The 22,648-nt window shown below is 38.1% G+C and overlaps 1 protein-coding gene across 13 annotated transcripts in view; it reads left to right on the top strand.

Moving 5' to 3' along the window:
- Window positions 1–22,648, top strand: part of NCOR1 (nuclear receptor corepressor 1) — a 191,012-nt gene that overhangs the window by 123,288 nt on the left and 45,076 nt on the right. For 9 of the 13 annotated variants that reach the window (XM_033181763.1, XM_033181758.1, XM_033181762.1 and 6 more), the window contains 10 exons: window positions 525–720; window positions 5,900–6,073; window positions 6,806–6,966; window positions 12,863–12,983; window positions 13,081–13,182; window positions 13,524–13,624; window positions 18,441–18,609; window positions 20,198–20,338; window positions 21,485–21,568; window positions 22,045–22,301. In XM_033181763.1, coding sequence (XP_033037654.1) covers window positions 525–720; window positions 5,900–6,073; window positions 6,806–6,966; window positions 12,863–12,983; window positions 13,081–13,182; window positions 13,524–13,624; window positions 18,441–18,609; window positions 20,198–20,338; window positions 21,485–21,568; window positions 22,045–22,301 — 1,506 coding nt within the window. The remainder of the gene's footprint in view (window positions 1–524; window positions 721–5,899; window positions 6,074–6,805; window positions 6,967–12,862; window positions 12,984–13,080; window positions 13,183–13,523; window positions 13,625–18,440; window positions 18,610–20,197; window positions 20,339–21,484; window positions 21,569–22,044; window positions 22,302–22,648) is intronic. The other 4 variants (XM_033181769.1, XM_033181766.1, XM_033181767.1 and 1 more) reach the window with 1 other exon arrangement.

Raw genomic sequence — 22,648 nt, forward strand, 5'->3', positions numbered from 1 at the left:
AAGGGACTTGGCTGCCATAAATTAGACAGATGTGTTGTGATTTCTGATTTTTTGTTTCTCTTATTACAGCTTGTGTGATTTACATTGTGATTAGTTCTGAAAGAAAACTAGGTCTCGCTGTGTTGCCCAGGCTGGAGTGCTATGGTGCGATCTCGGTTCACTACAACCTCTGCCTACCATGCTCAAGTGATTCTCATGTGTCAGCCTCCCGAGTAGCTGGGACTACAGGCATGCATCACCGCACCTGGCTAAATTTTTGTATTTTTAGTAGAGACGAGGTTTCACCACGTTGGCCAGGCTGGTCTTGAACTCCTAACCTGCCTGCCTCAGCCTCTCAAAGTGATGAGATTACAGGCATGAGCCATTGCACCCAGCCTTATGCATTATTCTTGAAGATACCTTTAATTAAAAAATGATAAAATCAATTCAACCAGTAATATGACAGAAATAAGCATTACTTGTAACAAATGGCAATTATTATTACATTGGTTGTTTGCATATTTATATTTATTTACTTCCTTTAGGTATCCTGCACCCCATGTAACATACCAATCGGAACCCCGGTGAGTGGCTATGCTCTCTACCAGCGACACATTAAAGCAATGCATGAGTCAGCACTCCTGGAGGAGCAGCGGCAGAGACAAGAACAGATAGATTTGGAATGTAGAAGTTCTACAAGTCCATGTGGCACATCCAAGAGTCCAAACAGAGAGTGGGAAGGTAGGTAAATAGAGCCATCACCACAGAGAATTTTTATAAAGGGAAATAAAGCTAAACCCATAAGCAGTGTCCATTGTGCCTTTGTAAGTTATCAGCCTCCCAACTGATTATTACATTTGTCCCTAACAGACACATTTCCTTAAATTGACCTTAAACTATGAAGAAATGTTAGTATTATTAACTACTAAAGGATGCCAGTAACATTTTTAGTAGCATTCTAGTTAATGTGAATTTTCTGATACTCATCTTTATGCTGGAAGACATTACAAATACAGTCATGCTTTATGTTCCATTCATCCGAATTTTCAGAGTAAGTGAGAATTGTTGTCCAGTCCTCAAAGCAAATCACCTTAAAATATTACAGTGTAATATGCACATTCTCTGGTAGATGAGAGACACAACTTTGTGTAGTGGCTATTCCCAAGCAGACACTGGTTAAGCCTTCACCTTGGCATTTGCCAGCTGTGTGGCCACAAGCAAGTCACTTAACCTTTCATAGCTTTAGTTTTCTCATCTGTAAAATGAAAGTAATAGTACAACCACCTTGTTGTGGTTGTAAAATTAAGGAAGGAGCATTTGGTATTGTTTATAACACATGGCCCTGCGTTATTTTATGTATAATGTATATAATTACATACTAATTAGTGTATTAGTACTGTATATACACAGTATTAGTAGATACTATGGAGGTACCTGTTTTCATTGTTATGTCACTGTTTTTATTTCAAGTAATAGATTTCAATTGGTCTGTTGCTGTTTTAGTTGGTGTGTGATACACTTTTACTTTCTTTAAAAAAAAGAAGAAAGGAGTGGTTTTTAAGTTTTAATACATCCTTCTGACATGGTTAGAAGAATTGGCACATGTTTCTGGTTAAGAATGAGTTTACAGTCTACTTATATGCTATGATATGCTTAGAATATAAGAATACTGAAATAGTCTGAATGATTCAGAAAATTCTTTACAGTACTTTATTTAGCTAAATAAGAGTTACTAGTTTTACAATGCCATGCATTCCAAGGGTTATTTAATATAAAATAGGAACTGTGGTACTTAACTGATCCTGCTGACTCTGCCTAGATCACACCAATAATGAGTTATTAGTTACATAACACACTGAACCTCTTATGTTAGAGTTTTATATGTAAACTTGTTAATCTTTTAAACATAAATCTTGTGCTAGGAAAAATGTGAACCAGAATGATAATATCCACCAAGGAATATAAAAGGTGCTAAATGAATATTTCCTTGAATGAAGGTAGAAATATTGATAACTTTTAGGCTTTTACTTTGTTGGGTCTAGGGAATTCTTAATCCCTAGTTCTGTAATTGACACATGTACTCAGTAATTACACCTTAAAGGAATGAATTATAAATGAATGACATAATGGAGATATCCTTATTGCGTTTCACTACAGCATATTAATGGACTTATCACAGGTGTTTGTCTTTTGAACATTCCAATTATGAGGAAATCCATCAGTGGAAAATGATACTTTAGAGAATAAAAGTCTCTGGATGTATGTCTTACATTAATAATTTAGGATAGATTTTGTGAAGAAGTAGTAAAAGTTAGAAAAATGACATTCAGATGGTATCATTTGTTGAACTTATGCCAAAGCATAACATTATTGTTGGTAATATCTGGGTCATTTTAATATGGATATCATATTATAATTTTAAAGCCTCAATATCTTTTATTAATCTGCTTTATAAAATGAGTTGTATTTGGGAACTGAACAAACTGAACCAGGCTAGATCTCCAAATTCTGAGACTCCAAACTGTGAATTGTATTTCTCTGTGTTAGTCACATTAATACATATGGTTTAGATCTCAGTGGTATCCTAATTTTTAATCATAATTCAGTCATCTTAAAACCAAATTGTAATTATATGTTTGATTAGTATGACGTTAAGAATTTTACAGTTTGGTTGAAGGTGATGCTCTATAAAGGAGGGAAAGTTTATCCAAAGGTTGTTTTGTTTTAGCTCATCTCCCTAGTGTATTCATCCCATAATTTGTTTAACAAGTACCAGAAGTCTTTCTTTGAATCTATCCTGTAGTTCAGTGTATAGGATAACCTTTCAAATAACATTTTAATGTTTGCAGTTAAGATGCTTGTGTCTAGAATGTTTGACACAAATGGTTTAAATTTAACCTCACAGAACGGTTTATAGAGTGTGAAGAATAGTGAGAGTGTGGATTTATGTATAAAGTATCACCAAATATTGGTACAGTCCACCTGAATTAGGGCCATGTTTTCTACTTTTCCCTTCATGGTCTCTTAGCAAGTAACGGGCAGCACTTGTTGTCCAACTATTTGGTTGTATTTATTTCTCTTAATGTGAATGGTATAAGTAATTTCTGTAGGTATGCCCGTTTTAAGTTGCTTAAAGCTTTTCCCATCTGTAGAAAAGATTGGAAAAAACCTTACAGAATTGTTTTCACTTACCAGTAACATTTACACGAGTTGACCTCTGCTTTACCGGTAACTTTTAAGCTTGTTTTCTACAGTGAAGGAACTCAAGCATATGGAGGTAGAGTTAGAATTGAACTGCTAATGCAATTTAACAAAATTATCCAATTAAAATAAGAGTTAAGGCTGGGCATGGTGGCTCACGCCTGTAATCCCAGCACTTTGGGAGGCCGAGGCGGGCGGACCACAAAGTCAGGAGATCAAGACCATCCTGGCTAAGTAAGAGACAGGTGAAACCCCATCTCTAGTAAAAATACAAAAAGTAAGCTGGGCATGGTGGCGGGCACCTGTGGTCCCAGCTACTTGGGAGGCTGAGGCAGGAGAATGGCGTGAACCCGGGAGGCGGAGCTTGCAGTGAGCCAAGATCACGCCACTGCACTCCAACCTGGGTGACAGAGCCAGACTCCGTCTCAAAATAAATACATACATACATACATACAAACAAACAAAAGAATTAATGCTTCTTTGTAACTGACCCTAGTTTGTTGCATGTTTATTTTGTTGCTGTTGCTGTTTTTCTTTTCCTGCTCCAGGTACATGGTAATTTAAATAGCTGTGTTTAGAACCATCCAAATTTCCATCATTAAAAAAAAAAAAAAAAAAAAGGCCGGGCACCGTGGCTCACGCCTGTAATCCCAGCACTTTGGGAGGCCAGGGCGGGCAGATCACGAGGTCAGGAGATCAAGACCATCCTGACTAATACGGTGAAATCCCATCTCTACTAAAAATACAAAAAATTAGCTGGGCGTGGTGGCGGGCACCTGTGGTCCCAGCTACTCGGGAGGCTGAGGCAGGAGAATGAGGCGTGAAGCCAGGAGACGGGGGTTGCAGTGAGCTGAGATTGTGCCACTGCACTCCAGCCTGGGAGACAGAACAAGACTCTGTTTCAAAACAAAACAAAACAAAACAAAAAAACCTACTTTGACCAGCGTATTTTTTTTTTTTTAACATAGTTATAAACTTACTGGAAATGGTAAAATAATTAGACATTAGATTTTTAATACATTATCATATTAAATTCTCTAGGAAAGAAGTGGTGATTTTCTTTTGGAGTTGGGTTATTGGTTATTTCATAAATCTCTTTACTCAGTATTAGGACACTTACTCTAATTCATTATAGTAATGTGTCATAGAAGCAAAAAGTACTGTCATCTTGATGGATACCCCAGAGACATCTGAAATTCAACACCCCGTCCTTTAGTGAGACACTATTGCACTGTGGTTTAGAGCTAATGGTCTGTAATTATACTGCTTTAAAAAAAATCCCTGGTAGACCTTGGTTGGGCAATTAGATATGATTTTTCTGAGCCTCAGTTTCCTCATCCCTCAAATGGTATTAATAATCACATTGGTCTTGAGGGCTAAATAGATAATATATGTAATGCACCCTGCCTAGCACTTGAATCTTAGTTGATATTTTTGTAATTGTTTCTGATTTTTAAAAGCACCTTAGTAAATGATTACAAAAAATAGTGTAGTAAGGAAATAAGAGGTTTAGGTATTTGAAGGGAAAAGACAAATTCTTTATAGGATAAGATTATTCACCTAAAAGCCTAAAAGAATCAAAAGTTATTAGAGCTAAAAAGAAAGTTCATTAGTTTCTCAGAAAAAATTATTACACAGAAATCCGCATCTTTCCTATATGTCTGCAGTAATCAGGTTTATTTATATAAACTCATATATATGAAAGAGATGGTTTTCTTACCAATATGACATATCTAGGAATAATTTTTAACAAGCAATGTATGGACCTATCTGACAAAAACAAGATTTCTCAACTAGAAAACTCATTATTATAAAATGTCAAGTCTTCTGTATTTATTCATAAATTTAATACAAGTCTGATGAAAATTCCAGTTGTTTGGGGACATTTTAAATTTAGATTTACCAGGAAAGATAAATGGATACAACTAGGTAGTGAAAATAATAAATAAAATGTGTGGGAATTTATTCTGACAGACATTAAAATGCTACAAATCTAAGTGGTCAGGGTTACAAATGAGTTTTAGTTTGTGCTTTTTGGATTTTCAAAAATTACAGATGTTAATTTCATTTTAAAAATAAACTGTATGTTTTGAAGTCTTAATATGACTGCATTTCTGGTGTGCCCTTTAAAATGTTTAAAGTTTATTTATGCTTTATGTGGAGGTAACTTACATGATAAATAATTTTAATTAGTATTATTGTAGTTATATGAATGGTTTTGATAAGCTTATATAGGATTTTTGGATTAGTTTGATCTGCATCTTTTGAAAGCCTTCTTCCATTTCTTAATTAAATTTATTTCTGTGCATATTATCATGGAGTGAGCTTCAACAGGCTAATTATAAGAGTTGTGAAATCCTCGCAAAGCTAATAACTTCCAGTCAGGCCAGATTAGAATTAACAGAATTGCTTGATAATCTGATGTTTGCCTGTTGTGATTTTATTGCATGTGAAAACACTTGATTCTCCTTAAGAGGAAAGAGAAGTTCTTGGTCCTTTAAAGGGAAAACTCATAATTGAGTATCTGAGGATACACAGAAGATTTAGAGTTAGAGGATTTCTTAACTTCTCTGTGGGTGGATTTTGCCCCCAGGAATTTTAGATTTTAATGTTAGTAATATAGTCGGATCTGCCCCTGGATGGTGTGGGCTTGGTCCTTTCACACTTACTATTTTAATTTGGGGTTCTTCCCTTATTTTGATAACTTTAACTTTCGTAGGAAAATCAGTCGCCTATATGCCTTATGCTGAGGTCAAACGTGCTCTAGAACAGGAAGCACAGATGCACAATACTGCAGCAAGGTCAGCCTCACCGTGTAGGCTTTCTCCAAGAGAAGTCAGTAAAGCCGCTCCACAGCCTGATTTGAGTGCAGCCCGCTATAGTGTCCCGCCAGGTAAATATCACTCCTCTGTGCAGTGGCTGCTGGCCATCCACCCACACATGTTCCACGTGGGCGGTTTAATCTAGTGAATGAACTGCTCTTCCAGGACATGTCCTTGCTGTTTCAAAATGACTTTGTTTCTCTGCATTCCATCATCAATTGTATTTAGCTGAGTTCACTGGGCCACTGGGAGATTTGTGTTCACACATTTATACTGTGACATTGACTGGCTCTTCCTTTAAGAAGAGTACATGAATTTGTAAAATTCTTGAGATCTCCCCATCCCCAAAATTCAGGTGTTCTGTGAGAGCCGGAATCAGTAAATGTTTCTGAAAATGTGCAAGATGCAAAAAGGATGTATAACTGGTTGTCAGTCATGTATGTGCATTCTATGAAGTAGTGTTATCAGCTGTTCTTAAGAAGTACCCTAAGAGTGGTGGCAAGAGATAAATATTTGAAGACTGATGTTTGCTATGCTAAGCAGAAGTAGTTTGAAATGAGCATCAGCGTGGAAGCTCTGGTTTGAAAGAGAGTTGAACATTTCAACCCCACAAATAGTATTTGTGACTTAAATATGTATACAGGCTTACGTGAATGAGAAATTTAAAATAGAAATGTTCATTGTTGGTTTCATCTTGCATTTTTTAATTTGTGATTTAAAAATTCAGGAATGACTGAGAGAGGTAACCTGTTGTAAACTAGGAAATGGACTATTTTAAAATCATTTTTCTTTCCTTTTAAAAGTCCTTCAGCCTGCTCCACATCAAGTGATAACTAATCTCCCTGAAGGCGTTCGGCTTCCAACAACTCGACCAACCAGGCCACCGCCCCCTCTCATCCCGTCATCCAAAACCACAGTGGCTTCAGAAAAACCGTCTTTTATAATGGGAGGCTCCATCTCACAGGTGAAACGACTTCTCTTTACAGTAGATTTCTTGTTGAATATGGCTTTGTTAAAACTTGTCCCTCCTTCTTGCACTGATCTGTCAGAGTACTAATAAATAATAATCTGTCTGAATATGAAATTTCAAGAGATAATGACCAGAAAATGCAGCAGTCACTATACTTTTGCCACAAATCAGAACTTTCAGTGAGTTATGTACCCAGATTGAGTGGTCATGGCATACCACCCATTTAATTACACTTGACACTTGGCATACCACCTAGTTTAATTTACATTACTCTAAACTTACCGAGTTTTAAACTTAGTTTCAAACAGTAGAATATTTGTTCACCAATCTATGGTAAAGGCTCTAAATATTAAATTGTAGGTGGTTAGTATTATAATTTACTCTGACTTTGGCCACTAAATCTTTTTTCTGGTTCATTAGTTTTTAAAAAATTGAGATATGGTCTGGTCTTAAGAGTTCCATCAGTTTTGATTAACATGGACATCAGTGGTCACACCCCTGTCAACTTATTGAACACTTCTTCACTTCAGAAAGTTTTCTCATGTTCCTTCCCAGCCCATCTCCCCTCCCACTTCCTGAAGCAACCACTATTTGACTTCCTATTGTTGTAGATTAGTTTTGCCTTTTCTAGAACTTCCTGTGAATGGAATCAAACATGGTGTACTCTTTTGCATCTGTCTTCTTTAACTCAGTGTAATGGTTTTAGGGAATTCATCCAGGGTTTTATGTAATCAGTAGTTTTTTCCTTTTTATTGCTGAGTAATACCAGTTTGTTTATCCAGTCTCCTGCTGATGAAAACCTGAGCTGTTTCCAGTTTTTGGCAGCTATGAATAAAGCTGGGCATTCTTGTAATGGGTTCTTTGTGGACATATGTTTTTATTTTTCTTGTACAGTTACCTGGCAGTGGAATTACTAGGTTTATGTATGCTTTATACTTTTCCAGAGTGGTTCTACAGTTTTATGCTGCCACTAGCAATGTACGAGACATGATTGCTTCATTTGATGTTATCAAGTCTTGGTCATTTTAGTCATACTTGGTGTGTAATAATATCTTATTGTGGTTGTATTTCACATTTCCCTGACAACAAACAGTGTTGGGCACTTTTCATGTGCTTATTGGCCATTTGTACACCTTTGAAGTGACTATTTAAGTCAGATTGTCTCTTTCTACTGAGTCTTTTTGATACTGTGTTGTAAGTCTTTATTATGGTTGAAAGTTCTCTGTTAGATATATGTATTACAAATATTTTCTCTGTTTTTTGTCTGTTTATTTTCTTACTGGTGTTTTGATGAGCAGAAGTTGCAAATTTTTATGTAGTCTAAATATAGATACACACTTTTTTCTCCTATGATTAGTTTTATTTTGCTAAGAAATCTTTGCTTGCTCCAAGGTTGTGAGATATTTGCCTGTTTTTTTCTTCTGAAAGCTTTATAATTTTGGCTTTTATATTGAGGCCCATGACCAGAATCAAATTAATTTTTGTGTATAGTATGAGGTCAGGATTAACATTCATCTTTATGTAAATTTCTAGTTGAAAATAGCACCAGTTGAAAAGTCTTTTACTCCTTTGATCGCTTTAGTTCCTTTGTTAGAAATCGTTTAACAGTATATATGGGTCTGTTTCTGCACTGTCTCCATGCTGTTCCATTGATGTACTTTTTCATCCTTTTGGCAGTACCACAGTCTTGATTACTATAGCTTTATTGTAAGTCCTGAAATCATGTACTATAAGTCTTTGGTGTTTTTGTTTTTCAAGATTGTTTTGGCTATTTGATGCCTTTCGCATTTTCATATAAATTATATAATCAGCTTAGCAATTTCTGTCTCCCCCACTTTCTTTGGTTCCCAAGTTTTTTTTGTTTTTTTGTTTTTTTTTTTTTTGAGACAGAGTCTCACTCTGCCGCCCAGGCTGGAGAGGCCAGATCTCAGCTCACTGCAAGCTCCGCCTCCTGGGTTCCCTCCATTCTCCTGCCTCAGCCTCCCGAGTAGCTGGGACTACAGGCGCCCGCCACCGCGCCCAGCTAATTTTTTTTTTTTTGTATTTTTAGTAGAGACGGGGTTTCACCGTGTTAGCCAGGATGGTCTCGATCTCCTGACCTTGTGATCCGCCCGTCTCGGCCTCCCAAAGTGCTGGGATTACAGGCGTGAGCCACTGCGCCCGGCCTGGTTCCCAAGTTTTATTCAAGGACTCATACAAAAAATTCCAGGTAAATGAGTTTTAATCCTCATCTTCCTTCTCTTCTTTGTCCTGATTAATTTGGAAGTAACATAATCCGAAATTCTCTTTGCTGTTAGCAGCTATGCACACCAATCACATAGCTTCTTCTTCAGATATTTTTTGGTGAGCTATTTCAAATACCCTTTGGAAAAAGGCACCTCAGAAGTTACGGTGCTTGTGTTCTTGCTCCTTTCAATAGTTACTACCCCTCCACCAAGATTCCCAGCTTTTCCATTCACTTTAATTCTGTCTTGGAGAAACTGCTAGCATTTGGCAGCAACATCTACAGGGTAGGTTCAGTCAAGGGTGAACTTCAGAACCTGCTCTTTTTTTTTTTTGCCCCCACTTTTTCATGGACATCTGGCAGCAGCAGAGGCTGAAACAATCTGTCAGTCTACTTAAAGAAAAAAATTCTGCTGGGATCTTTTCTCTTTTCCTTCTTCTCCTTCTCCTCCTTTTCCTCCTTCTCCTTCTCTTTCTCCTTGTCTTCCTCCTCCTCCTCCTCATCCTCCTTTTCCTTTTCCTTTCCTGTCCTGTCCTGTCTTTTCCCCACTTCATTTATTTTATTTGCAGGAGGAGTAGAAACATGTTTTAAGGGAGAGTTTTATTTTTCCCCCTAAACATGAATCTTGTAAGTAAAACCAACTTAACTATAGAAATGTAGCAAAGTAAGGGGAAAGTAGCACAAACCACCCAAGAGGCAAAGGTTGTGGGGAAGAGGTGGGTGCAGTGGGCATATAACATATGCATAAATGCTTTATGATTCACCTGCTCAGCACTGCCTCCCCAGAAGGCAAGCACAGGGACCCATTTTAAGAAGATGTTGCCCCCCCAAACATCTGAGAATGCTTCAAATCATAGTTTAAGGTTTAAAAGACCAAAACAAAACAAAACAAAACCACGAACCACCCATCTGCTGGGATTTTTGTTGGAATTGTATGAAATCCATAGATCAATTTGGGGTAGAAATGGATATCTTAACATCGAACCTTCTAATCCATGAACTTGTATATCTTTTCATTTATCTGTATCTCTCAGCAGTGCTTTAAAGTTTTCACTTTAGAGATTTGTACATGTTTTGTTTGATTTATATTTGGCTGTTTGATTCCTTTAAATTTTTTTAAATTTTTAAAAAATTTTTTGACAAAGTCTTCCTCTGCAGTAGTGTGATCATAGCTCACTGTAGCCTCCAACTCTTGGGCTCAAGCGATCCTCCCACCTCAGCCTTCCGAGTAGTTAGGAATTTTTTCTTTTTTTTTTTTCCTGAGACAGAGTCTTGCTCTGTTGCTCAGGCTGGAGTGCAGTGACGCAATCTTGGCTCACTGCAACCCCTGCCTCCCAGGTTCAAGCGATCCTCCAGCCTCAGCCTCCCAAGTAGCTGGGACTACAGTCATGTGCCACCCTGTCCGGCTAATTTTTTTGTATTTTTAGTAGAGACGGGGTTTCACCATGTTGGCCAGGATGGTCTTGATACAGGAATGCTAAATAGTGAATTGGTGAACACGGACATGCGTTTCTTGTTGCTCATCTTAGAAGGAAGGCATTCAGTATTTTACTGTTAGGCAAAATGTTAAGTTTTTCATGGATGTCTTTCATCAGATTGAAGATGTTTCCTTCCATTCTTAGTTTGCTGAGACCCACCCTCACCCCTAGTTCTTATATTTTTTTAGCTCCAGAATTTCTATTTTGTTCTTTTTAATGATTTCTTTCTCTTTGTTGCTATTCTCTATCTGGTGAAACATCATTCTTGTACTTTCTTTTTTTTTCTTCTTCTATCTCCTAGAGTAATTCTGTTGCTCAGGCTGGAGTGCAGTGGCATGATCTTAGCTCACTGCAGCATCAGTCTTCTGGGCCCAATCTTGCCTTAGCATCCTGAGTAGCTGGAACTACAGGCATGCACCACTATGCCTTGGCTTTTAATTTTTTTTTAATTTTTTGTAGAGACAGAGTCTTAATATATTGTTAAGGCTGTTTTCAGACTCTTGGCCTCAAGTGATCCTCCTGCTGGGTTTCCCAAAGTGTAAGGATTCAAGAAGGCAGGCCACTGCACCTGGCCTCCTTTAATTTAGACATGGTTCATTTTAGTTCTTGGAATATATTTATAATAGCTGATTTAAAGTCTTACTTTAGTTTCTGTTCCCTGATCTGTTTTGTATGTACAGCTCACATTTTCCTGTTTCTTTGCATATCTTATAATTTTGGGTCAAAAACTGGACATTATATATAATGTAGCAACTCTGGAACTTGGATCCCCCCGCGTCCCCCCTACTTTTCTTTTCAGGGCTTATTGTTTCTGTTTCTTTTGGCTGTTATTATTTGCTTAGTGACTTTTCTTAACAACTTCTGTAAAGTCTGTATTGTTATGTGTGGCCACTGAGGTCAGATGAACTTAGTGATTAGCTAATGATTAGACAGATTTCCTTAAATATCTAAAATCAGTAAAATCAGTCTTTGCTGAGGTGTGCTCTTTGTGTGTTGGGCACTTGATAGCTTTGCCTTAGTCTTTACTTCCTGGTGTGCAGAGCCTTAAGGACAGCCTGAGTTGAGAGCGTGGGGTCTTCCCATGTCTTTCCTAGGCATATCCATAGCCTTGCACATGTGTGTAGCATTCTAGGTTCTAGGGAATATGTTGGAGCTTTTCAGACCCCCATGAACATCTCATTCTCTGGCTTTTCCTTTTAAGTGTTTTGGTTAGCCTGTTGTTTACCCTGGCTGTGATCTACTGTCTCAGGCAGTGGAGAAGTTAATCAGTTGCCTCTGATGGTTTTTGACAAGCCTGCACCTCCTCTCCCAGTCAGGTCAAATAAAGACAGCTTTGTGAATGGAGTCTCCCAGAGAACCAGCAGACAAGTCGGACAATGACAGTTATCTGGGAATTAGGCTTTTAAGGAGCTCCAGCCTTGCTCTTTCCCTTCTAGAGGGTGCCAGGTAGCTGGTTTGCACTATGATTGTGGGCTATTGGTTTTCAACACTACCATAGAGCTTAATCAGGAGAATGAGAATGGAACAGGTTAAAATCCCACAAAGCCCATTGTTTTTACCTAGATTCAGCTTTTTTTAATAAATGTTTCCAGATTTCTACAAGCCTTTGGTTAATTTCCAGGGTTCTTTAAACGTCGATTCTTACATTGCTTGAGACTGGGAGGTGGAGGTTGCAGTGAGCTGAGATGGCTCCACTGCACTCCAGCCTGGGTGATAGAGCAAACCTCTATCTCAAAAAAAGAAAAAAAAAAAGGTTGATTCTTAAAACGTTTCCAGGTTTTCTTGTTGCTTTTATGGAAGAGAGTTTTTGGAAGTCCTTATTACTTTGCTGTATTTGCTGATACCACTCTCCATGGCATTTTTAGTAGGAGTGAATATTAATAATAGTAGCTTACATTTTTATTGCAACGTATTAGTGCTTTATTTATGTAATTTATTAGTAGTAAATACTATCTACATGTAATGCATGGTAATTTTAGAAGACATATCCTACTCCGCTTAAAATTTTTTTAAATTTAAGCAATCTACGATGAAGATTATCTTGCTTTACAAAAACTATTCTTAGTTTTGGGTAGAAGGGGTTTAACTTTTTTTTAAAAAACAGAAATGGGATTGCTGACTTTGTGAAATTGACCTTGTGAAAAAACAATGTTTGTTTAATCTTTAAATTTTTTTTTTTTTTTTTTAGGGAACACCAGGCACTTATTTGCCTTCTCATAATCAGGCTTCCTACACTCAAGAAACACCCAAGCCCTCAGTGGGATCTATCTCTCTTGGACTGCCACGGCAACAGGAATCTGCCAAATCAGGTCAGTGAGTTAATACAGTCATAATGCATCTACGTTTGTAGCATCACAGCCAGTAATTTAGTACTGGATTGCTTCATGTTTCTCTGCCTTTCCACAGCTACTTTGCCCTACATCAAGCAGGAAGAATTTTCTCCCCGAAGCCAAAACTCACAACCTGAGGGTCTCTTGGTCAGGGCCCAACACGAAGGTGTAGTCAGAGGTAAAATATGCTGTTTGGCAGAAATATTAAACTTTTGTCCCCAATAAATTTATTAAAGTAAGTTATTAGTATATTTTAATGATGGACTTTTTAAACTATAGTCTTTAAATTCTAAATTTGTTTTCTTTCCATGTAAAAGTCATTTTAAAACTTTGAAGTTCCGTGTTTCAGCAGTTTTTTAGTATTATTTTGGAAGTACATTTTAATAAAACAAACATGATGGGTTTTGTGCTATTTTTTCTTTTCTTCTAGTTGAGTTCTATCCCAAGTAGGGGCTGTTTTTTTGTGTTTTGGGGCAGGGTCTGGGGGTGTAATTTGCTAATAGCTTTGTTTGTATTCAGGTACCGCAGGAGCCATACAAGAAGGAAGTATAACTCGGGGAACTCCAACCAGCAAAATTTCAGTGGAGAGCATTTCATCTCTACGGGGCTCTATCACTCAGGTTAGTTATGATCATCTCTGATATACTCAACTAAAGCTCAGGAAAAAATGATAAATAATTCTTAGCACTTTGGCTATTTTGTGACTTAAATTCATTTTTCTGCATTATGGGACAGGGTCTCAATGGTAGTAAAACCTAGATCTACAAACTGTCTGCACAGAGATGTTAATGTGATCATTTTGACTGGAAGCTATATTATGTATACTTTGGTTCATTTGAAAAGGTCACTTATTTGCAAATTGGAAGAAGAAATATGTTCTAATTGATGCAGCTCTTACTGTCTTCCTGGAAAAGCTTTTACCATGTATTTAGCCTAAATAGAAATTGAGAAGAAAACCATTACAAATTATTTGCTTACTTTTGCCCCTGTGGAGAGGTAGTTCTAGAATCTCAGTATGTGAGCTGCCTTGTTAGAATCTAATGCTAAACCAGGAAATGTGGATGGCATTAACAAAAGCACCAAAAATCTTCCAGTTTTGGGCTAAATAAATCACTAGTTTGATTAATACAGTTTCTCTCCGTTAGTTGTTAATTTTAACTTGATATTTTAAAAGTTCTTAGCCTTTTTATGTATACGCATAAGAGGGAAAATTCTGTGTTGGGAAATCATTGTAAACAGAAACCTGTGCCTTGCATTTTCTAAAGTGTTCATTCATTGTCACAAGTTTTTTCTTTGTCTAGTTCCTGTTCTATAGGACAGTTGTTCTCAGACTATGATTCCCCACACCAGTAGCATCAGAATCACCTAGAAAATTGCTACACATATAAATTCTCAGGGCTTACCCCAGATTTACTGAAACCCAACCCTCATTGGTGGGGGCTGGCAAGCCCTTCACTGATTCGGCTAGGGCTTTGCTGGCTAAGTGTGGTTTGTGCACCAGAGCATTGGCATCACCGGGAAGCTTGCTAGGATAATGCAGAAATGTCAGTCCCCACTCTAGATCATGTGAATTAAAATAACCATTTTAATGAGGTTCCCAGGTGATTTCTTTCTGAAATGTAGTTTACATACTACTTCCTTGAGTGGATAAGTTAAAAACAGAAGAAAAGAAAGTTACAAACTGACTCCTAAAATCTCTCTTTTTAGGCCGGGCGCGGTGGCTCACGCCTGTAATCCCAGCACTTTGGGAGGCCAAGGCGAGTGGATCATGAGGTCAGGAGTTTGAGACCAGCCTGACCAACATGGTGAAACCCCATCTCTACTAAAAATACAAAAATTAGGCGGGCATAGTGGTGTGCGCCTGTAATCCCAGCTATTCAGGAGGCTGAGGCAGGAGAATCGTTTGAACCTGGGAGGCGGAGGTTGTAGTGAGCCGAGATTGTGCCACCTCACTCCAGCCTGGGTGGCAGAGCAAGACTCCATCTCAAAAAAGTCTCCTTTTATATTTGGTCAGTGTGTGTCTGTTTTTGCAGCAAGCTAATACTTTAATATGGACAGAGGAAAGTAAATGGGCCTATATGTTTTATTCTTTCTCTTCACTCTGGTATCCAAACGGTGGGAAGAAAGGCAGTATGAACTGGGCCAAAGGGGACTAAATTTGATCTGTTTGTTTTACAGTCTGTTTGTGCATTTGAGATGAGTACTTCTGAAGTGGGTGTTAAGGATTTCTAGATATTTACTAATGAGTTCACTTAATGACTAGAGAAGTAAATGTATGTCTTTTATCACTTTTCTTAAGCATATGGTATCAGATTGTGCTCTCTAGGGTTTTAGCAGTACTCATAGTGGTGACCCTAAATGTGTGAGTAAACTCAGTCTAGGCCTCTAACTCCTATTTTAGACCAAGCTGTTCTCTCTTACAAAATGCTCTATGTGTTAGGTTCTGTGAACAATTTTCCTTGAAGGAAGGGCTCGCTGCTTAAAGGAACAGTAAAACGAATCATGGTCATTGGCAAGCCAGAGGAGGACTGACGATGGTGAAAATGTAGATAACCTGCCCTAAACTGAATCAGTGTCACAACACGGAGGCATCCAAAGGCCTGACAACCTAGTAGTCAGTTTCATATTCGAAAGTTATTTTTCCCTCATATCACAATTTGAGAGACCCTCATATCACAGTTTGAGAGAAGGTTGTAGTACTCTAAATTTAAAACTTACTTATCTTTTTATTAGAAAATTTATATTAGGTTGGTGCGAAGATGTGATTTCAGACTGTGAATTTTAAATCATTACAACTAGGCTAAAACACATCTTTATTTATCAAAATAGGAACCATTACAATCAACATTTTTGCCAATGAGAAATAATCTTGTTTATTCCTGTAACATAAAAATACATGCTTCGAGATTCGACAAACTCTTGGAAAGCTCCGTCTTTCCTTCCTTCCTTCCTTCCTTCCTTCCTTCCTTTCTTCCTTCCTTCCTTCCCTCCTTCCTTCCCTCCCTCCCTCCCTCTCTACCTCCCTCTTCCTTTTTTTCTTTTTTTTTCCCTTCTTTCTTTCCTTCCTTCCTCCCTTCCTCCCTTCCTCCCTTCCTCCCTTCCTCCCTTCCTCTTGCTCTGTTGCCCAGGCTGGAGTATGGAGTGTAGTAGTGCCATCTCAGCTCACTACAGCCTCTGCCTCCAGGGTTCAAGTGATTCTCCTGCCTCAGCCACCCAAGTAGCTGGAATTAACAGGTGTGTGCAGCCATGCCTGGCTAATTTTTGTATTTTTAGTAGAGATGGTTTTCGCCATGTTGGCCAGGCTAGTCTTGAATCCTGGCTTCAAGTGATCCGCCCGTCTCGGCCTCCCAAAGTGCTGGGATTACAGGCCTAAGCCCCACACCCAGCCATGGAAAGCATTCTGCTGGTTGTGGAAGAATTTTCCCTGCATAAAGTAGTCGAGATGCTTGAATCAAGTGGTAGAGAGAGAGGTCAGGTGAAAATATGGCAGATGAGGCAAAACTTCGTAGCCCAGTTCATTCAATTTTTGAAGCATTGGTTGTGACACAGGTATTGTCTTGGAGAATTGGGCTATTTCTGTTGACAGGTGCTGGCAGCAGGCATTGCAGTTTTCAGTGCATCTCATTCATTTGCTGAGCATGCTTGTCAGATGTAATGGTTTTGTGGGGATTCAGAAAGCTGTAGTGGCTCAGACTGGACGCAGACTGCCTCTTTTTGGTGCAAGTTTGGCTTTGGGAAGTGTTTTGGAGCTTTTTCTCAGTCCAGCCACTGAGGTCCAGTTTTTGTGTAAAATCTACTGTTCTTTTTTTCTTTTTTTTGAGGCAGAGTCTCGCTCTGTCATCCAGGCTGGAGTGCAGTGGCGCGATCTTGGCTCACTGCAAGCTCCACCTCCTGGGTTCACGCCATTCTCCTGCCTCAGCCTCCCGAGTGGCTGGGACTACAGGCGCCCACTACCATGCCCAGCTAATTTTTTCATTTTTAGTAGAGACGGGGTTTCACCGCATTAGCCAGGATGGTCTCGATCTCCTGACCTCATGATCCGCCCACATCGGCCTCCCAAAGTGCTGGGATTACAGGCATGAGCCCCCGTGCCCAGCTTAAAATCTACTTTTCATCGGATGTCATGATCCGATTGAGAAAAGGTTTGTTGTTGCCTAGAATAGGAGAAAACACTTCAAAAAGACAGTTTTTAAAATTTTCGCTTAGCTCATGAGGCACCCACTTACTGAGCTTTTTCACCTTTCCAATTTGCTTCAAAAGCCGAACAACCATAGAATGGTTGATGTTGAGTTCTTTGGCAACTTCTCATGTAGTCGTAAGCGGATCAGCTTCAATGATTGCTCTCAATTGGTTGTTGTCAACTTCTGATGGCCAGGCAATATGCTTCTCATCTTCAAGGCTCTTTTTCCCTTTGCAAAACTTCTTGACCCACCACTGCACTGTATGCTTGTTAACAGTTCTGGGCCAAATGCGTTGTTGATGTTATGAATTGTCTCCGCTGCTTTACGACCCATTTTGAACTTAAATAAGAAAATCACTTGAATTTGCTTTTTGTCTAACATCATTTTCTTTCTTTTTTTTTTTTTTTTTTTTTTTTTTTGAGGCGGAGTCTCGCTCTGTCGCCCGGACTGGAGTGCAGTGGCCAGATCTCAGCTCACTGCAAGCTCCGCCTCCCGGGTTTCCGCCATTCTCCTGCCTCAGCCTCCGAGTAGCTGGGACTACAGGCGCCCGCCACCTCGCCCGGCTAGTTTTTTTTGTATTTTTAGTAGAGACGGGGTTTCACCGTATTAGCCAGGATGGTCTCGATCTCCTGACCTCGTGATCCGCCCGTCTCGGCCTCCCAAAGTGCTGGGATTACAGGCTTGAGCCACCGCGCCCGGCCGTCTAACATCATTTTCATCGTCTAAAATAAATATAAAATAAACAGCAAGTAATAAGTCATTAACAAAAAACAAAGTGACAAATGCACATTAAAATGATATGTAGCATAACTACATTCAAAAGAAAAAAGAACATAACCACATTTATTTAAGAATGTATTCCAGTATCAAGTGGCAAATTTCAACAATGCAAAAACTGCAATTACATTTGCAGCAACCTAATAAAAGCTGTTTCATTTACTTGATTTTAGTCCTTAAGAGAAACTTCTGAGAGTTAAGTCCTGTAATAGAGTCCTCACATGAAGGTGGGAGCAAAGTTGATTCACCTAATATACCTGTCATAATATTAAGTGTTACATAGCTGAGTTGAAGGATGAAGGTACAGGATGTCTTCATGTCGATAAAAATTCAATGTGTAATTTCCTTTCATGTACGTGTGCTTTCTTCTTTGAAGCTATAGATTAGCCTGACACTGTGATAGGGTAAATTTTCTGAACACCTTGTGTTTTCCCTAAACTCCGGTTACTCCTTGATTTGATGCTTGATTTGATGGCAGGGCACTCCAGCTCTGCCCCAGACTGGCATACCAACAGAAGCTTTGGTGAAGGGGTCCATTTCTAGAATGCCCATTGAAGACAGCAGTCCTGAGAAAGGCAGAGAGGAAGCTGCATCCAAAGGCCATGTTATTTATGAAGGCAAAAGTGGACATATCTTGTCATATGATAGTAAGTATTGTATGTATGTACCAAAACCAGTATTACAGTATAGGCTTGGGTTTTCCCACATTTCTGCTATCTGGAAATCAGTTTATTTTTGCTGAGCCTATGTTTTCTCTCAGTAAAAGGGGTTAGTAATACTTGTCTCATGAGAATTTTGTGAATATCAGCTCAGTCAATGAAAAGTAATTAACAACGCAGAGCTCATATTAAATGTCCCATAGGTGGTAGCTAAGATTATCGACTGTGGTCAGTTTAGCTTAGGTAAAGAGCCTTTGTTGAACTTTAATAGAATACTTTTATTTTGAAGAGATTCATGTTTTATGATTTAAGAATTAGAGGGTAGATAATACTCTGATAATCTTGATAAGAATATTAAATACTTCTTAATAAAACTATTTTAATGTCTGTGTACATTTTTTAGATGTATTAAGTTATATTTTCTCAGTAGTAGTATTTTATAAGAATGACTCAAATGTGATAGAAATATTAGCCAAAGTTTTGACTGAGTTTGAGTTCTTATTTGCACCTGACTCTGTGACCTTGGAGTAGTCATTAGCTATGCTTTTTCTCTTCCAATACAAAGAAATAAAGTATGTGTGTACATAGTGCCAAATGCTGTAAAATGCTTGATAGCATTCTTATTTCCCTCTGCTTTACATGTCTGGCATATTTTGATTAACATTTTGTTTTTGGGGCTAAGAAATTAATAATTAATGTACATTGTCCAAACCAGAAGTCTACACACCACGTCCACCAAATCACTAAGCCATTTCTGTTCATTTTCCTAAAGTGTCTAGAATCCATCCATTACTCTGTATTCACCACTCTTACCATCATCTTTAACCCAGCAGCCACCTAACTCATCTCCCTACCTTCAGTCTCACCCATATTCAAAGTGTGTACCACATCACTCCTTGATTGATTTTTCCATCACCCTTGAGATAACTGCAAGCCCCTACCTTAGCTTTATCACCCCTCCAGGAGCTGCTTCCAGCGTAACTCTTCAGATTTTTCCTTTCTCACTTCTATGTTTACCTCCCCTACACTCTTCCTCCCAACTCCACTCTACACATTAGCCAGTTACCAAGCTTACGTTCTTTTAATGTACCATTCTCTGTCTCACCTTGGGGTCTTTGTGTTCACTGTTCATTCTGCCCGTACTTTCTCCTCCTATTACCTTTGACTTGAACAACTCTTATTCATCCTTCATTCTCAGCTTACACATTGCTTCCTCTAAGCTGGCTTATCTGAACCTGGAGGTGTTAGGTTTCTCTCCTAGCATTTTCATAGCACATCATACTTCTCCTTTCATAGCTTTTTGCACAACATAATCTGTACTATTGGGTATGTTTCATGCAGAAAGGGACTTAATTTGTTAATCTGCAAGCCTAGCTTATGCCTAGCACACAGTAGGCATCAATAAACGTATTTGAATGAATGAATATATTTTTATGAATCATCCACACAGATTTTATTGTAGGTTAAGACAAGTTTTTATATTATTTTTATAAGATAGACTATGAAGTTAACCTATTTACTGTACATTGTATACCATGTGCTCTGTCTGAGCAAGTCTTGTTTGTGTATTCTGTAGATATTAAGAATGCCCGAGAAGGGACTAGGAGTCCAAGAACAGCTCATGAAATCAGTTTAAAGAGAAGCTATGAATCAGTGGAAGGAAATATAAAGCAAGGGATATCAATGAGGGAGTCTCCTGTATCAGCACCGTTAGAGGGTAAAGCACTGTTTTCAGAATGTTATTTTGATACATGTAATTTTATATAGTAAGTTTGCATTGTTGAATTAAGTTGTATGCAGTTTTTATCATTTCCACCTGAAATGTATATTTATATTAACTTTGTATATACATAAAGTGGCACATAACAATGGAAGGAGGTAAAAATTAAGCATAATTGGTCATAGGTTACTATTAGAATGTTCATATTTGAATGCTCTTACAATTTCCAGATTATTCCTGTTTCAGCTAAGTGAGTTAAAAAAGGTAAAATTGTTATGAGAACTTCTTTTTGAATTGTGAGACAGATAAAGCAGTGTAATGGGTAAAGACATGAATTTAAATTTCAGTTTCACCCTTCCCTGGTGAATTCCTCTGAGCCTGTTTCTTCCTCTGTAAAGTAAGGGATCGTACCTAACACTGTGTGAGGGTTGGAGGCAGGCGTCTGAACTGGTGCTGCTCATGTGATATGCCTTCAGTACACGATCAGTAGGATTTTGTTCTGTTAATGGCCCACTTTGTTTAAATGTTAACCTGCCTCAACCAATTTTAAGCTAGATGAAATACTAAAAGCAGGGTAAGTCCTGTGTAATTCTCTAAGAACTGCATTTTTCTCTGTTAAAAAAACACACACACACACTTTTACTGTAAATGTGTGTGATTATTTCTAACCCTTGATTTATATTTATTAGCAACAATAATGTGAAACTTCTTAGGAGGTTATTTACAACTCTTTCGTTTCAATTTGCATGCTTCATTTAATACATTTTCCCTATTTTTATGGTATCCGTATTTCCCATTTTCCCTTTATTACAAGTATATTTCAAAACTAAGCAATGGTTTCCAATCCTGTATCTTCTTTCCTCTTGATAAAGAAGTGTTGGGATTTTAGATTTAATTTGAAGGTATCTTTCCTTTTTAACCTTTCATTAGATGCCTTTGGTGGCCATTTTTTGTTTAGGAAAATATTTACAAAGGACTGTGTGATGTCATATTAGGTACTTCTGGAAAGTTCACAAACTTAAATTGACATTCCTTCCTTCATAGAGCATTTATCAAAAACATATACTTTAAGAACAGCATTCAGTGTATGTTAGTTGACATATACATTATGTTGAATAATTGATTGCTTTCTTGTTTTGGAAGGGCTGATATGCCGAGCATTACCCAGGGGGAGTCCTCATTCTGACCTCAAAGAAAGGACTGTATTGTCTGGCTCCATAATGCAGGGTAAACTTTCTGTTTGTTTTGCATTTTTATTTATAATTGCCTTCCTGGCAAAATAGTTTGACATTAATTTACAGTGTATTTCTGCTTTTCAAGATATTTTCCCTTTTGAAATATTAAAGTCTTGGTTATTACTTTTCTGCCTCTGAGCTACATAATTTATTGAAAGATGATAGTTGCTTAGTCTTTTAATATAGAGATATCTTTATTATGCAAGAACCATTCTGTGACTATTATGAATGATGCATTAATATTATATCTCAAGCAACCCTAAAGAAATGATTGATGAATACTGATTAAAGGATCTACTGTAAATAGAAAATTAATTAGAAACTACAAGATGTCAAGGCACTATTTTAAATTATGTTAAAATATGTGTAACAAAATTTACCATTTTAACCATTTTTAAATGCACAGTTCCATGGCATTGTTGTGCAACCATCAGCTCTATTTTAATGTTTCCTGAACTCTTTTTCAAGGGACACCAAGAGCAACAACTGAAAGCTTTGAAGATGGCCTGAAATATCCCAAACAAATTAAAAGGGAAAGTCCTCCCATACGAGCGTTTGAGGGTGCCATTACCAAAGGAAAACCGTATGATGGCATCACCACCATCAAAGAAATGGGGCGTTCCATTCATGAGATTCCAAGGCAAGATATTTTAACTCAGGAAAGTCGGAAAACTCCAGAAGTGGTCCAGAGCACAAGGCCGATAATTGAGGGTTCCATTTCCCAGGTAACTAAGTTTTGGCTCTTTTTGTCAGTAACTGATATTTAGGGAACATTTTAAGAAGTGTGACTATATAATTGTAAGTGGTTCTTATGATGTCAGACCTCCTGGAAGTAAACGTGAAAGTTTCCTGTACCTTTATTTTTTTTGGCTCTGTGGACCAGGCTGGAGTGCAGTGGTATGATCATAGCTCACTATAGCCTTAACCTCCTGGGCTCAAGCAGTCCTCCCACCTCAGCCTTCCAAGTAGCTAGGACTACAGGCATGTACCACCACACCCAGAATTTTTGTATTTTTGTAGAGACAGGGCTTTGCCATGTTGCCAAGGCTGGTCTTGAACTCCTGAGCTCAAG

This window comes from Trachypithecus francoisi, unplaced genomic scaffold (genome assembly GCF_009764315.1).
Source record: "Trachypithecus francoisi isolate TF-2019V2 unplaced genomic scaffold, Tfra_2.0 Lachesis_group20, whole genome shotgun sequence".
Classification (NCBI taxonomy): domain Eukaryota; kingdom Metazoa; phylum Chordata; class Mammalia; order Primates; family Cercopithecidae; genus Trachypithecus; species Trachypithecus francoisi.